This window comes from Panthera leo, chromosome A2 (genome assembly GCF_018350215.1).
Source record: "Panthera leo isolate Ple1 chromosome A2, P.leo_Ple1_pat1.1, whole genome shotgun sequence".
NCBI classification, from domain to species: Eukaryota; Metazoa; Chordata; class Mammalia; order Carnivora; family Felidae; genus Panthera; species Panthera leo.
The window spans coordinates 33,464,130-33,481,246 of NC_056680.1; the positions used below are offsets into that span (position 1 = coordinate 33,464,130).

Sequence of the window (17,117 nt, forward strand, 5' to 3'; positions counted from 1 at the left end):
TATAATTAGCCTGTGTATTATAAATGATTCCTAATCATCAGTTAGGTACATCTACCTTCAGTTAGGAAAACTACTGTAGCCATTTGATGATGCTGCCAGAGCCATAGTATGGCAGAAGTGAGAGCTTGACTGTGGTCTCGATTGTATTTAGTAATTTTTTCGGTTTAAAACTTTGCTTTGGAGATCTCTTTTGAAGACATGTTGGTATATGACTACTTACAGAGAGATGATTCATTTAATTGGATAATAACAGGGGTGCCTGGGTGGCTCAGTCGGTTGAGCATCCGACTTCGGCTCAGGTCATGATCTCCCAGTTTGTGGGTTTGAGCCCCGTGTGGGGCTCTGTGCTGACAGCTCGGAGCCTGGAGCCTGCTTCGGATTCTGTGTCTCCTTCTCTCTCTCTGCCCCTCCCCCGCTCATGCTCTGTCTCTCAAAAATAAATAAATGTTAAAAAAAATTTTAATTGGATGATAACATTTTGAGCAGCTGTTGCTTTGTTTTTTAAAGTGTATGTTCCACAGTGGCCCTGTCAGCTACAGTCTGGAGAGCGTTAGTACATCGCATCTCTCCTGTCTCCACAACATTCTGGTGGTGGACTCACAACACTAAGGCCTGCACAGAGGATTGTCTTTTGTTTCGTCTAAATAAATTGTCACCTGAGGGTATTAATGTGGACTCGAGGAAATGATCCTGTACGCGTGCCTATCCTTGTACCCCCAAAAGCATTGGTCAAGTTTCATAAGCCTGCAGTGCTGGAAGCTGCGTAACTACTTTTGAGCATGACAGCTCAGGTCCCAAACTGTGAGTTTTCCTGCACTAAAGCCAGAACACTTTTTTTCGATTTGTTACTCATTTATAGGACAATAGTGTACATTCGGGCGGGTCTTTTGAAGTGAAAAACAAAGCCTTCTCTTCATGCTTCATACTATTATGCTCTAATAGAAAACACCTGACCCAGGCCTGCCCTCCTAGCCGTTTCATAGCACTGAACTTGGTGTTTGCTTTCTATCCTTTGAATGAATACTCAGGCTAGTAGCTGTTACTCTGGGGTTGGTGGCGGGGGGGTGGGGGGGTGGGGAATGCTTGGGAAAGCCAAATTGCATCATGCCGCTCTTCCTCTCATAGGCCTTGAGCCGTGAGTGAAGAATTGCTTGGGAAAGTAAGACGACCTACTTGTTTTCTTGTGCTACCAATAGGTATTCAGGATTCCTCGTGATATCCTAATGGATGATAGAAATAATGTTAATTTTAAAAAAGCTCATGTTAGGGGCGCCTGGGTGGCTCAGTCGGTTAAGCCTCCGACTTCAGCTTAGGTCATGATCTTACAGTTTGTGAGTTCGAGCCCCACATCAGGCTCTGTGGTGACAGCTCAGAGCCTGGATCCTGCTTCGGATTCTGTCTCCCTCTCTCTCTGTTCCTCCCCTGCTCGTGCTCACTCTCTCTCTCTCTTTCTCTCTCTCTCTCCTTCAAAAATAAAAAAAATAATAAAAAATAAAAAAGCTCATGTTAAAAATTGCATATCTTTATAAACAGTATGAATGATGAAATTCGACTGTATGTGAGTAGTATTGTACCTACTTTAATCTCCTGTATTTCGTTGTACTATAGTCATTTAAGACGTCAACATTAGGGGAAGCTGGGTGAACGGTATATGGGAACCATATTATTTTTGCAACTTTCTGTAAGGGTAAAATTACTTCGAAGTGAAGTATCTAAGCTCTTGGAAATATTTTGTAATCAAGCTATGTTATGGAAACTTAATAAAAGTTATAGACACTAAGCTGTGAACCAGACCCCAGGCAGCTGTGAGGATAATAGTGAGCAAAGGAGATGTTTTGCTCTTATGTAGAATCTTGTAGTTCTGCCATGAACATGCCTACCTGTTGTCACTTACCTTCCTAATCAGGAAACAACCATGTAAGCAACATGAGGAGTAATTTCTGCCTGTCTCATTACTTCCACTTGAAATTTCTCATTGACCTGAAATGGTAACAAATAAGCATGGGTTCATCTGAAAATTTCAGTTTTTATTTGAAAAAGAAACAGGACATTGAATTGGGATAAATAAGCCAATATTAGGTAAAGGATGCCATCTGCTTTTTTAGTTTTACTTATTTTTGTACGCATCCTCTATCATAGGAGTTGAGATTCCCAATACTATGGTTTTTCACATTTGGGCTCACTTTCTGCCCTCATCCCTACACTCCCTAGTCATTTATCTGCCTGCACAGTAACCATTAGACCTCCATGGAGGTGGAAGTACTTAGGTTGAAAAATTATGGCAATTTAAAATGTTTTGGTGTTCAGATAGGTCCTTAAAAAAACCCTCCATTACAAACCCACATTATTTGAACAACTTGTACAGACATCACAATATTTTAATAACTTACATATTGTAATGTAGTTGTATTAGAAGGTGAGCTGTGTATGGTAGTGAGGAATCTTACAATGATGCATATATATTATCTTGTCTACAAGACACATGGCTTTGCGGGGAGCCACCAACCAGCTTCAGCTCTCTTGCTTACTGTCTCTCTGACCTTTGGCCAATTCCTTACATTCATTTAGCACCGCCCCCATACCTGTGTTTGCAGATCATAACATTTTCTAAAACTAAATAAGAAATATAAAATCTTTAGCATAGCTCCTGGAACATGCTAGGTGCTCAGCAAGTGGCAACTACTCTTGTCACCAGTAATCATTCCTACTGTTGCCTGCACTGTGTTTTTATTCCATTTTCCAGTCTACTCAAATTATCGAGAAGTCACTAGCAATAATATTTACGTTTCCACTGACTAACCTTTCCTGTCTTCCCAGCCAGTTTTTTGTGGATCTCAACCTTGTCGTCCCTGCACATTGATGAACAAATTCGTCATTTCACAGTACTTGGGTAATTCATATGCAGTACTTTCTACCAGTCAGGTTTTTGTTGTTACTAGTGGTGGTGGTGCTTGGGAATTTTAAAGTAGTTCCCAAGTGAAACACTTGTACATAAATTGATCTTTTTAGCTTGGTCTCAATATTTTCCAAAGTTTTGTTGTTGTTTTTTTTTTTTCTTTTGAGACAATTCCTCATGAAAAAAAAAAATGCACTCCTCTTATGTAAAGCAAGTTGTTTTGGGCAGTGACAGAGTTTGTTCATTCGCTTGGGTATTTGAATAGCATTCCGGAAAAAATTATGGCCTGTATGTGGAAGTAAGGTGTCTTACAAATACCCTTCTGTTGTCCGGACAGCTCTAACTTGCAGGTTCAAGGCCTCTTCTTTCTATTCTGTACCAGAATGTCTCACCCGTTCCAGTTCTGCTGTTGTCTGTTTAAACGTTGGCTAGTTACTTAACTTCTCTGAGCCTCAACTTCCTTGTCTGTAAAATGAGGATAAAAAGGCACATCCCTCAGAAGAGTTGGAGATAACGAGAGTTCATGTATGTAAAGTTCTCAGTGCGTGGAGCGTAAACAGGTTCCATGCAAGTGTTTATAATTGTTCTTTCTGTCCTGTTCTGTGTCTGCCACTGAAACTTCTCACTGGATTCTAAACCCTCTGGTTCTAGAGATTTTTTTTTTTTTCAAATACAAAATGATTTCTTTATATGTTCTTAGACTAAATTATGCTGGCCAGGTGATAATGGAAAGTTATGCTTATCTGTGGAGATTCTATTTTTAAATTGTGTCTTCAGCCATCTGAGTCTATTTTGGGCAAGTGCCCCCCTTCACCCCCCCACTGCCCCAACGCAATTTTTTTCCTCCTAGATTAGAGCAGGCACTTCTGTGAAGCCTTCTCCATCACCTGCCTTCTCTCTCTTAGAACCCTTTTCTGCCCCCACTGTGCCCCTGTCAAATATTAGACCTAGGGACTGCTCTTCTGTTTTCCTTTGAAAAAAGTGCCTGATAGCCAGTTGCTACTCCGTAAATGTTGAATTTATGAATTACATAACATTTTTGGTTTTTTTTCCTTCTTCTGTATGACCTGTAATTCACATCTTATTATTTGTCCTTTATTATTGGTTATAAAGTCAGCATTATTAGTGTATTTTCGGTTTGTTTTGAGTAAACTTCTGCTCTTTGGAGCTCTTGAAGATACCAGTAGATTAATTGAGGATGACCTTCAGTCATCACTAAAGTCCAGTTTATGTTTAATTTTCCTGTTCTAAAAAGTCAGCAAATTAAGTCATGGTGTTAAAACTGGCTTTTGCCTGATAAAATGCTCATTCTTCCACCTCTAAAGTAAAAAGATAATAGGGGTGCCTGGCTGGCTCAGTCGGTTAAGCATCTGACTTCAGCTCAGGTCATGATCTCGCAGTTCGTGAGGTCGAGCCCTGTGTCGGGCTGTGTGCTGACAGCTCAGAGCCTGGAGCCTGCTTTGGATTCTGTTGTCTCTCTCTCTCTCTCTCTCTCTGCCCCTCCCCTGCTCACGGTCTGTCTCTGTCTCAAAAATAAGTAAACATTAAAAATTAAAAAAAAAAAGATAATGTTCTTTTTTGGTTTCTTCTGGTGCCACCAGTGCTTGTATGAATTATGGAGAAAATAATGCTTTCCACAGAAGCACAGAGATACTCGCAAACATTAAAGCATTTACTAGAAAAGTACCAAGTACTGCACTCAGTGGCAAGGCTATCTTCAGAAAGCTACGTGTGATAAAATATTTTTTAGCTTCTCTGTTTCCATGAGAAGTTTACAAAAATCTATTTGGCAGCTGTGCCCTTAAGCTAGTGAATTTAATAAATACACTTTTTAAGTAGTCATTCTCATTAAGCAGAAGGAAATGTTGGGAGCCCTCCGATACCACACGTTGTTATATATTTAATTAAGTAATTTGCATACTTAAGCATGTGACTTAAGAAAAGTTGTTACCTGATTTCAGACTATATTACAAAGTTATAGTAATTAAAACAACAAGATATTGGCATAAAACCTGTGTGTGTGTGTGTGTGTGTGTGTGTGTGTGTGTAATTTATGACAAAGAAGGCAAGAATATACAATGGGGCAAGGACAGTGTCTTCAATAAATGGTGCTGGGAAGACTGGTTAGCCTCATGCACAAGAATGAAACTGGACCACTTTCTTAAATCATACCCAAAAATGAACTCAAAATGGATTAAGGACTTGAACATAAGGCCTGAAACCATAAGACTCCTAGAAGAAAATGTAAGCTCCTTTGACATAGATCTTGGCAGTGGTTTTTTGAATCTGACCCCAAAAGCAAAAGCGATAAAGGCAAATGTAAACAAGCGGGATTACATCAAACTAAAAAGATTCTGCAAGCAGAGGACGTAGGCAACCTACTGAATAGGAGAAATTATTTGCAAATCATATCTGTTAAGGGGCTAGTATCAAAATACATAAATAATTCATAAAGCTCAACAGCAAACAAACCATTTGATTTAAAAATGGGTGAAAGATCTGAATAGACATTTTTCCAAAGAAGACATACATGACCAACAGGTACATGAAAAGGTGTTCAGCATCACTAATACTAATCTTCATGGAAATGAAAGAACCACAATGAGATATCACCTTACACCTGTCAGAGTGGCTGTCATCAAAAAGATAAGAAATAACAAGTGTTGGCAAGGATGTGGAAAAAAGGGAGCCCTTGTGCACTGTTGCTGGGAACGTAAATTGGTGCAGCTCCTGTAGAAAACTGTATGGAGATGTCTCAAAAAATTAAAAATAGAACTGCCATGTCATCCAGCAATCCCACTTCTGGGTACTTAGGTTAAGGAAGTAAAAACACCAACTTGAAAAGATATCTAGATCCCTGTGTTCAGTGCAGCATTGTTTATTATAGTAAAGATAGGAAACACTCTAAGCATCCATTGACAGGTGAATGGATAAAGAAATTAGGATATACATACACACAATGGAGTATCATTCAGCCATCAAAAAGTATGAAATCTTGCCATTTGTGACAGCATGTATGGACCTTCAGGGAAGTATGCTAAGTGAAATAAATATGAGAAAGACAAATACTGCATGATCTCTCTCTGTCTCTTTTTAATGTTTATTTTTGAGAGAGAGAGAGAGAGAGAGAGCGAGAGCAGGGGAGGGGCAGAGAGAGAGGGAGAGACAGAATCTGAAGCAGGCTCCAGGCTCTGAGCTGTCCACAGAGACCCCAATGTGGGGCTTGAATTCACAAACTGCGAGATCATGACCTCAGCCAAAGTCAGATGCATAAGTGACTGAGCCACCCAGGCATCCTTGGATGTATGATCTCTTTCATGTGGAGTCTAAAAAACATATATATATTCATAGGTACAGTGAACAGCTGGATGGTTGGTAGGGGTGGGGGATTACTGAATGAAAGGGATCCAGAGCATAAAAGAAAAAGAGCATAAATCACACATAAAAATTGTTGAAATTGACCAAATAGGGCCATATATGTCTTTATTTATTTATATGGCATCTTCCCCATTTCTGTAGCAGCCTTCTCAATATTCTAGATATAACATCACTGGGGAAATATTGAGAGTAGGAAATTAGTACCAACTTTGGTGTTTTTCTTTCAATTGTGATATATTTGATTGTCTCTAAAAATGTCATGCCACCATCACTTGGTCATTTATATTATTGTAGTTATTTTAATAAATATATTCAAGAAATCTTTTTTCTAATATTTGTCATCATTACTGAATTGCATACCAGTAGGTTAGAGGTCCTACCCAGTGCATTAAGGCAAGAAAAAGAAATAGAAGGCAGTAATCCATATTGGAAAGAAGAAGTGAAATTATGTTTATTCACAGATGATACAATAATGGATGTAGAAAATTTGAGGAAATCTACAGAGAAGCTATTAGAACGGATAAATTTAGCAAGGTGGCAGTACTACATAAAATCAATTATATTTCTCCATATTAGCAGCAATCAGAAGCTGAAGTTCCTAAGGCAGTACCATTTACAAGAGTGTCAAAATATGAAATACTTACGGATACTTGGGGATAAACCTCAAAATACAAGTCCAAAACATATATACTGAAAATTATAAAAACACTTTTGAGAGAAAATAATGGAGACGTAAGTAAATGGAGAGATATGCCATAAATATTTATGGGTCAGAAACTCACTTTTACCAATACCTCCATTCTCCAAAATGATCTGTATATTTAATGCAGTTCAGGTCCAAATCTCGGCAGACTGTTTTGTAGAAATTGATAAGCTGATTCTCAAATTCATATGGAAATGTAAAGAACCTGGAATAATAAGAACAATTTTGAAAAAGAACAATACTGGAAAGTATTCCATGATCTCAAGATTTACTGAACACCTGTAGTAGTAAAGGTAGTATCCAGTTGGTGTTAAAATAGATCTATAGATTGGAGCAGAATACAGTCTAGAAGTCGACTCACACATAAATGGACAACAGATTTTTGAAAAAAGTGGGAAATTAGTTAATTGGAGAAAGGATGGTCTTCTTGCTGGAACAATTAAATACTCATAGGTTAAAAACATAACAAAGGAACCCGAATCCTTACCTTGCAGCATACATAAAAACTAACTCAAAATGAATGGTAGATCTAAAAGTAAAACCTAAAGACCAAACATTTCTAGGAGAAACATAGGTGAAGTATCTTTGTGGCCTGAGTTAGACAAAGATTTCTTGTATGTGTCACCAAAGCGTGATCTAGGTCTAGGAGAAAATATTTGCAAATGACTTTTATCTGGAATGTATAAAGAACTCTCAAAACTCAGTAATTAAAAAACCCAGACAATTCACTGAAAATGTGCAAAACATTTGAACAGACACTTCACTAAAGGAGATTGAGGGGTGGCATAAATGTACATGAAAAGAAGCTCAACATCATTAGTCATTGGGAAAATATGAATTAAGACTACAGGGACATACTACTACACACCTATTAGAATGGTTAAAATTCTAAAGTACCAGTAATACTGTGGGTAAGGATGTGGAGAAATTGGAACTGGTCAGAATGTAAAATGGTACAAGCAACTTGGAAAGTGATTTTGTAGTTTCTTAACATGTTACACATATTCTTAGAATGAGATCCAGCTATTGTACCCCTAGGTATTTCCCCAAGAGAAATGAAGGCATGTGTCTGTATAGAGCCATACAGATAAATGTATGGCTTTTATTTTAGCCATCATAATGGCTTTATTTATAACAGCTAACAGTTGCAAAAATCCCAAGTGTGCTTCAGTAAGCAGAAACCTATTGTAGCTATATAACGCAATATTATTTAGGAGTTAAACAGGAACGAAGTATTGATATACACAATAACATGGATGAATCTTACAAAAATTCTGAAGATAAGAATCCAGGTTAAAAAAAAATGAATGTCCAATTACCTTTACATAAAATTCTAGAAAAAGCAAACTAATCTAGAACGACATCACATTGTGTATGGCGAGGAAAGTCAGGAAAGAGGAATGGCAGAGAAAGCTTTTGGGGGTGATGGACATATTCACTATCTAATTATGGCAGTGTGTGTGTGCGCGCATGTGCGTGTCAGAGAAAGAAAACAAGTTGCATACTGTAAATACGTGTAGCTTGTTGGATACCTACTTAAAACTCAGTAAAGTAAAACAAAAGCAAAAAGAAAGAACAGAATGCAGGCTGTGCTATTAGAAAGCCTAAGTAAAAGGCGGGTAGTAAGTAACAGGGCCCAACTGTTAAGGTTGTTGTGAGGAGTATTAACACATGTCCAGAGATGAGACCAGTGCCTGATTCGTCCGATATGTGTTCTCCATCCGATGTGACTGCATCTTGTCTCTACTGGATCATCAGCTCTTGGTGAGCAAGGCACCATGTCTCCGCCATCATTTTGCCTAGTTTGAAACTTGGAATGAGTGTTTATTTGTATAATCTTCAATTTATTTCATGAAAAGTGCAAAAAATGTTTTGACGAATTTAAAATCCCTGCATAAGTAACAGAATTCACATCCTTCAGACATGGGCAATATGGATAAAGACTGAGAAAAAAACCCGGAGGAATATGGCAGACAGACACTGCTGTGGACTCATTTGTGAATTATGTTATTTATATGTTTAGAATCAGAGGGGAAATACTTAAAATGTTACCTTGTCTTAGAGATCTATCTTTATTTTTATTTGTACTCGTATACACAAATGTGTGTAGATCATGCACATTTCCTGAAAATTGTTTCCTTTGAGCACTCGAGTGTAGCTGTCACCCTTTTTCTTTGACTTTTTTTTTTTTTTTTTTTAGAACGCAGTTAAGTCCTTGGGAAAATCGCTTATGTCATCAGTAAGGAATGTCACCAAAATAGCTTCTCACTTAAGTTCCCATCCCCAGAGCTAACCCACGAGAGGGTCCGATAAATTCAAATATTTAATAACTTGTCTTTTTCTTTCTCCTTAAACACAGGCCCTCTGGTCCTGGAGGCAGGATCACGTGGTGGATTGTTGGCAGTCAGCAGTCTGTGGAGCTTTTGCAGGTGCAAGGGATTATATTATACTGGGAAAGACCAAAGGGGGGAGAAAAATGTGAAAATATTAACTATGCAAAAACAACATTCTTTAGAAATTCCAGATTGTTTAGATGAAGAGAGTTCCACTAGTTGTTTGAGAAAAGAGAGTGACTTGCGGGGGGGGGGGGGGGGGAACAAACCCTGCTAAAAAGGTGTCTGCTTGAAAGACAACCAATTTGTTTTTGACAAATTTTTCTTTCTCTTTTTATCTTTATTAAAGCCTTCACTCAGGCCCTTGGATTATCTCAAAGATGATTTATAAAGTCCTCTCTGGGAGGAGACTTGCCGTGGGTGCAGGGCTAAGTGTGCAGCTGTCTGCCTTGAGCAGTGCTTTGGGGGTTTCAGTGATTCCTGCAGAAGGCAATGATTCACGGTTCGTGTGACATGTTTGACAGCACCACAGATTAACTAGTGTCAGGAGGGCCGAGGCTGCTCAGCAAACTTACCGAAGGCTCAACTGCTCTGTGGAGAAAATACGGAGATCTAAACATCTGGCCATTTTCCAGGCATTAAACCAAGAGCAAAGTGACAGTGTGCAATAATAGTGTGTTATCCATCACTAAGTCATGTGAATTTTCCAGTGAGGCTGTAATGAGGACTCGGGTGCTTTACAAAATTCAAGAAGTGATAGGCTTAGCAGTCTAAGAGAGAAGTGCATCTTGCTGTTGCACGTAAAGGTGAATTAGAATTACAGTTGAAATAAAGCAAAGTGGAGATGCGCCAGAAAACGTAAACTGCTAGTTTTGATGTGTAGCCAGTAAAGAGATAAGTAGTTTTAGGATGTCAGCTTTATTAGGAAATAATTCTTTTGCCATTTGTTTAATGGTTGTTGGATTGGGTTTTGGTTGTGGTGATTAGGAAAACAGAAAGCATGTATTTCATAGGATTCTTTATTAATAATTGGACCCATTTGGCGTGTAGAATTGATAATCAAAAATAAGAATCTTACCTCTAGACATGAAACCGCCTCAAATGGATTATGATGGGTAATTGTTTCCACATGACCCTTCGTCATTAGCTGTGTTAAATGACTAGGTGGTCTTGATTCACTTTCTGGAGGTCAAGAGTCTTTACTCCCCAGTCCTTAAGTGAAATGTGTGGGGTTTTTTTTGACTGTCTCCAGGGGACAAAGTAAGCATTATGGAACTTTGGTCATCCTGGATAAGGAAGGGCACTTCTTAAATTTAGCACTTCCATAAAACCTCCACGTGTTAAAGTAAGAAGGGTATATTCTCCGGTCCCATTTCTGAAGTAGCTCATTCAAAGATTTGCTTACAAATGCACTGTTTCTAGTAAGGAAATTTACATTCACTACAATGCCTTTTTCCAAATAATGCTTTGTAATGAGTGCTAAGCAGTTAGATTAGTCAGAAGCGGGGAGGGCAGAACTAGTTATCAGCCATCCGCTGTGCGGTAGGATCCTTTCGGCCGGGCCCTTTCAGTCTGGGGGCTCCCCAGCGGAGTGTGGCCCAGCAGTCCTGTGCTCCAGTGACTGATGGACGCTTCAGTGTGAAGCAGGGAAGGGACTTGGCCAGAGCAACATACCTGGTGTGGGCCAGCTTGCTTGACTTAAGAGAATTGTCAGGTCTCAGCTCTGCCCCCAGTTCCCTTCCTGTTACAGACGCGCCCCTCCCGGCCTTAGTGGGGGATTATGGCAGGGCTAGGTGAGATCACGTGGGTATTAGTACTCGTGATCTATGACACCGAGCTGATTGATGAGAGGTATTATTTCTACTGCAGTAGAAACACCCAATACCCAGAAAATGAAAAGCTGTCATCACATCGATTCCTATTCACCACTGCATTGAGAGAATAATATGTTGATAGAGTTTCTATACATAATTATCTCTAATAGCATGTGGATTTAAAAACCCCTCCAATTCAGTTGCCTTATTTCTTCTGCTGAGGTTCTGTAAGTGAAGGAGTTTGTCAGGTTCTGCAAAAATCCACCGAGGGTAGATCCACGTGCGTTTCTTCCCAGAAGGTAAAATGAGTGTATTTTTGTTTATATCTCTTTTGTTTTGAAATTTCAGTTGGTGTGCTGTGACAGATACAGTTACTATTTTAAAAACTTTGTGAAAGATAAACATCATTTAAAAAGTACCGTAACTTGTGAAGAAGCGATCCCCCGTGGGAGTCTGTTGTGACACGGTGCATTGCACACCACAGAGAAATGAATTAACGCCTGGTCGCCTGGGGCCGCCCCTTGCAGGCCTGCGCGCTCAGACTCCCCAGCCTCAAGCGGCCACAAAGGCAGTGATGTGAGACTTGCCCGTAAGTCAGAAATTAGATTACTCCTCCTTGGGCACGTTTCTGGTTTTAAACTGGTTAAATCATCACGGATGAACCACTCTGGCCCATGTTTGGCGCTCTTCTGTGCCCGTGCTTGTTGTATAAACTACTTGGCACAAATATCCAAAAATGTCCCTTGAGATTGGAGGTGTTGATGGCTTGTCATGCCAGAAATTCCCTTGGCTTGTGGTCAGGGGTTAAACGAGGGGAAAAAAAAGGACTTTGCCAACTTCCTCCCTTCAAGTTAACTTCTAAACATACAGCCATAATTCAGTCTAACTAATTATGACATTTGCTACTCTAGTGATACGTGCTTTGGTACTCTAGTGTTCTTTGGTCAGTTTCTCATAATTAACATCTACTTAAATTTTCGAAGAGAGAAGGAGTGAGACTGAAAGACAGGGTCGGAGGGAAGGAAAGAGAGAGCTTCCCATGGCTTGAAATCCCAGAATAGGGTGAAGGATTTGTCTGGGTAAGACATGGGAAGGCATGACGCCAGCTTTAAACAGAAACACCCTTCTGTTGTTGTCGAAGCCCTCCGTGTCTGGCCACTTGTTTGGAGAGCATATGCAAAGGAGGTGCGTGGATGTGCTGTTCTTGCTGTGAGCCTCATCAGGAGATGGGAGGCCGGCCGGGAAGGGACGGCGCATGGCGGCCCTGCGCAGTCCTGTCCCCACCACCGCTTTCACAGCTTGTTGTGAGGAAGGTGGCCCCTTTGTCCAGAGTGCTAAAGAATCTGCAGTTGTTCAAGGACACACGACATGTCATTTCACTGTAAACGTCCCGTTTCCCCCGAACCTGGTGCCTGAAAGCAGTTAGCCCGACATCCTGTAAAAGTCTAACTCTAGTGGAGCCCGTAGAAAATGGTTTCATGCGTGATGTGCTGCACCAAGTAATTATTTCCTGTCTAATATGTTAGCATGTTCCTTGTATTTATTACCAGCAGTTTATAGTTCCCTTAAGTAAAATGTAGAAAATAACTACATTTTAACTAAAAGCATAGGTCCCCAGTGCCCTCCCTGTTGTGACCCGTCATCCCATTACGCGATCTTCACAGGGCCTTCTTTGCAGCCTCATAAGAAATATTGTGAGGGCTGTGTATCACAGCAGTCGTTGACATCTGAAGACATTAAAATTGGTTTCTTAATAATTTGCATAAAATACATCTACCATCATGGCTGTAAAATTAGGACCCATTCAAGCATATTGGTTTTTGTCTTTGACTTCTCTTCGTATTACCTTATCAAGCAGCAGTCTCTGAGAGTATGTCACCAAGCACCCAAAGTCGGGGGGCAGGGACCTTCTCACAGCCAAGACGAGCTTGACGCAGAGTACCTGCATTTACTAGAAGGCAAGGAGTTTTCAGCGTAAGTGACTCAGGGGAGCTTGAGTCGTCAGACGGGGCGGGCGAGGTCCTTGCCAACTTTTAGGTCTTTGAAGTTGGTTTAGGAAACTTTGTGAACATTTTCAAATAGGATAATGGTGTATGCACTTCAGAGTTTTAACACTCGGATGCGATTTAGTGTCTTACCACACATGAGACTGATTACATAGTGAAAGAGCCCTACTTGTGGAGCTGAGATGCACGTGACTTTGAGTGCCAGCTCCATACTACTGTGTGGCCCTGAGCAAGCTGTCTGTAAAATGGGACAGTAAGACCCATGCAAATGAAACAGAATAATTAGTGGCCATACCTGGTACAGGCCCAGCATGCCAGGTACAGAGTAAGCACAAATACTGGCTCCGAGCTTCCCCTCCCTCCTCTCTTGCAGAGGACGGGTTGGAATCTTGGGTTTATAAGACCCTTGTCCAGGGTACCCAGCAAGCGTTTGTGAGTGTCTGCTGTGTGTGGGGGGGCTAGAGACATGAAGGAAAATCGCAGATTATCTCTTCCCATGCGGAAAAGACCCAGTTCCTAGCCAGTTCCTTTGAGCTCTGGTGTGCACCAGGCACTGTCCCAGACACTTCGCACAGACCCATGTAGTCCTAGATCCTGCTGCTGTCTGTGTCTTAGAGACGAGCAAACCGAGGCCACCAGCGCACCCAGTGGCTGTGAGCCCACATTCTGGAGTCAGTAAAGTTCAGGTCTTAGCTCTCCACTAAGTAAAACCTTCTGTGAGTTCTAGAACCTCTCTGAGCTTCAGTTTCCCCACCCATAGCGGGAGGTCGCAGTGACAGAAGTACCTGTCTCCTACGGTGCTTGACCTAGAGAGTAAGTGCGGTCCCTAAGGCCAGTCCGCTAGTAGAGTAGGGATTTAGTTTAAGGCTTGGTCTTTCTGACTCTGAAAGAGTCTTTCAGACTGGGCCCTGCTAACTCTTGCAGCCAGAGAGGGAAACAAAGTCGATTTGGGGTGGGGGGTTTGGACAGTACAGTTCGCCTGAAGTTTAATAAAGTACTACCTAAATTTCAGGCAGCTTTTCAATCTGGAAAAAAGTGTTTCACCTGTTTGTAACACAGAAGTGGCTACAGCAAAAGGGGACTCTAATATTCATGTAATTGGTAATATTCAGTCCTCAGATATGTGTCCTTTGTGGATAATCAAATACGGAACGTAAAAGCACAAATGGATACATCTTTCAAAAAGTCATTGTCCTAATACATGCTACCAAAGGAAGGAGGTTCCGTGGGGTCCTTTTCCAGCAACATGTTTAGAAAGATATTTGGCAGAGATCAAATGACCTTCACAATTGTCCCCATGCCACAAAATTCAGAGGGGGAGGTGCTATTTCTGGAGCATCCTTCATGCATGTGCTCTGTTCGCCTAGCTCACGCAAGCTGAATCTTTAGAAAACCCTTTTGTGTTTATTACTTCTGTCTCCTTAGGGCCTCTTCAGGTTTAAAATACATCTTTGTATTTCTCTTAATAAAATATCGACATCATATACTGTGGTTTCTGTTTAAAAAAAAATCCTCCAATTCCCCTGTCCACAGGTATGGATATTAAAATAATCAGTTTGACAGTCGTGGTATTCCGTGGAAGAGAAGGTGGGAAGGAAGCCGTGGGAGGATTGCCTGTTGAATCAGCACCGACTGACAGGATGCAGAAAGGGCTAGAAATGTCGTTACTCTACTTGGCCCATTATCTGAAGCCTGGAGACACAGAAAGCTTTACTCTTATAACTCAGAGGAATTTAGCCATTAATACTTAGAGTCCCTACAGCAATCTGCATACCTCTGTTTGCCCATTTTGTCTGAGACCAGAAAAGATAGAGGCGTTTCGGAGTCCCATTAAACAAGAGTGTTCCGTAGAAGGTGGGGGCCCTGTGAGAAGCGCAGCGAGCGGCGAGCCTCTCATACTGACGGCGGGTGTGTGAACACAGGCACACAACCGTGCGCACACGTAGGTCTGCTGCTGCACCCACAAGCAAGGTGAATTACGGGGCCTTGTTTTTGTTTTTATCCCTGAGCGTGTAGAGCGTTCTCCTGTCACCTCTCTTACGTGTGGTTCAGCGTCACTGCAAAAGCAGTGGAGCGTGTGCAGTTTGCACGCGTCCATCCTCTTCTGGAATCAGTCAGGTGGACACAGTGACAAGGAAGTGATTTGGGCAGAGCTTCGAGGGATTAGAAAGTACAAGTTCTGCCATCCACGTAACACAGTTAACAATACCTCCTTTGCGTGCCGGGTATTTTTATACGCACAGGTGGATTTGCAGCTGTGGTCACCACGCCTCTGGATGTGGCAAAAACAAGGATCATGTTGGCAAAGGTGAGTGGAAAATGTAACGTAGACACAGCAGATGTTTGTGTGTATCAGCACCAGGGCTCACGTGTATATAAGTGGCCAAGAGCAGGGTAACGCTGATCTAGAACAGCAGCCTTACGCTGCCCTGCCGAGGCACGAATGACTGACGTTGACGGCACAGTGTCCGTAGTCGTCACTATGACCGGTGTCGCCACAGCTTTTGACCTTTAGGAAAACATTCTCACTGATGTTCTGTGAGAAGCATCAGAGCTGGGCCTCTGCCTGGTAATACTGCTTTCCAGTGACCTCTGTTTTTATGGGCGACAGACCTGAGGCTCCCAGAGTTGACTGGCTTCACGCCAATGCCGCAGGTAAGCTAGAGGCTCTGAACTCAGATGATGCTTGGCCTTAACCGTCTGAATCAGGACAGTTGTCAGAATTGTTTGAAAAGTTTTCATTGAAAAGAAACATTGTTAGAAAGAGTCTGGACCGAGGTTCATGGAATGCCATGCACATAACCTATCTGGGGCCAAACAATAGAAAAGAAAGAGGCACACATACCCTTAGGGCAAAGTGCAGCCATAAGGGCAGAAATCTAATATGGAGGTTGACAAGGCCAAACCTGAGTATCGGTCCTGTTTTAAATTGAACTTGCTAGTACTCTTCGTTAAATGTGGTCGTTAGCTGCTCCGATAAGTTCATAATTGGGCCACTTATACTGATAGTCCCCTCTCTTCTCAGATCAGTTACTGTTGCTTTCTGTCTTTTTCCTGTCAAACAGTTGTTGGTGAGTTATCTAGATGAGGCCTGGCTCCAACCTAGAAATGCAGCTTCCTGTCAGTCAGTGCCTACCTGTGGGCTTGAATGGAGGGGCTTCTGGTCTGGTGAGGTCCTGGGGTCCTGACTGCAGAGAAGCTCCCCAGTCTACTTCAAACTGTCCTAGAAGACACTGGTTGGGGGCCAGGCATCTGAGGACATCATTTGGGGGATTTCATACGATAATGGCCTGTCTGTTGTCCTGTCGTGCAGGTTGGTTCCAGCACCGCTAGTGGGAATGTGCTCTCTGCCCTGCACGGGGTCTGGCGGACACAGGGGCTGGCGGGGTAAGTGCAAGATGGAATGTTCGACTGCCTTCCTACGTCTCTTCCCAGCTCTTCCTCCTTTTAGCCTGAGCAGGAACAGCTTTGCGTCCTTCTGCCCGTCCTGGTTGGGTCTCTGTTCACATTGCACAAAACCCGTTTGATGGTGCCTGAGTGAGATGACAGTGCGCCCTTGAGTCGATGCGGCATCTAGCAAGTGATTGGCGGCCTTGGCTTTCTTGATACTGGAGCGCCTCGGCAGGCTCGGCCCCCTCTCGGTTCTGGGCTGCAGCTCTGAGCAGACGGGCTCAGTTAGGTGATGCAGGAATGCACGTGAGCCAGCGTAACATTTAGAAGAAAGCAGTTGGGGTTGGGGCTACTTTTAGCTGCCGTCAGTCACAAATTACTTTCAGTGCCCCAGTGTGTGGCTCGTCACTTGCAACCCTCTCTCTTTTCCCCTCAGCGCCTCACCCTGCAAGCATCACGTCCTAAGATGCTTCCCTTGCAAAGCTTGCTTTCACCTTGCTTTTGCAGTCTGTAAACATGTCTAAACGTTGGGATCCATACAGTCTGTGAAATTACCATGTTCTCTTTGGAATGACCTACGAGGGGTTTTCCTGAGAG

At 42.0% G+C, this 17,117-nt stretch overlaps 1 protein-coding gene across 3 annotated transcripts in view; it reads left to right on the forward strand.

The window, feature by feature from the left end:
* SLC25A26 (solute carrier family 25 member 26) overlaps positions 1-17,117 on the forward strand; it is a 136,817-nt gene that overhangs the window by 115,320 nt on the left and 4,380 nt on the right. For all 3 annotated transcript variants that reach the window (XM_042929921.1, XM_042929923.1, XM_042929922.1), the window contains 3 exons: positions 9,337-9,406; positions 15,374-15,438; positions 16,444-16,517. In XM_042929921.1, coding sequence (XP_042785855.1) covers positions 9,337-9,406; positions 15,374-15,438; positions 16,444-16,517 — 209 coding nt within the window. The remainder of the gene's footprint in view (positions 1-9,336; positions 9,407-15,373; positions 15,439-16,443; positions 16,518-17,117) is intronic.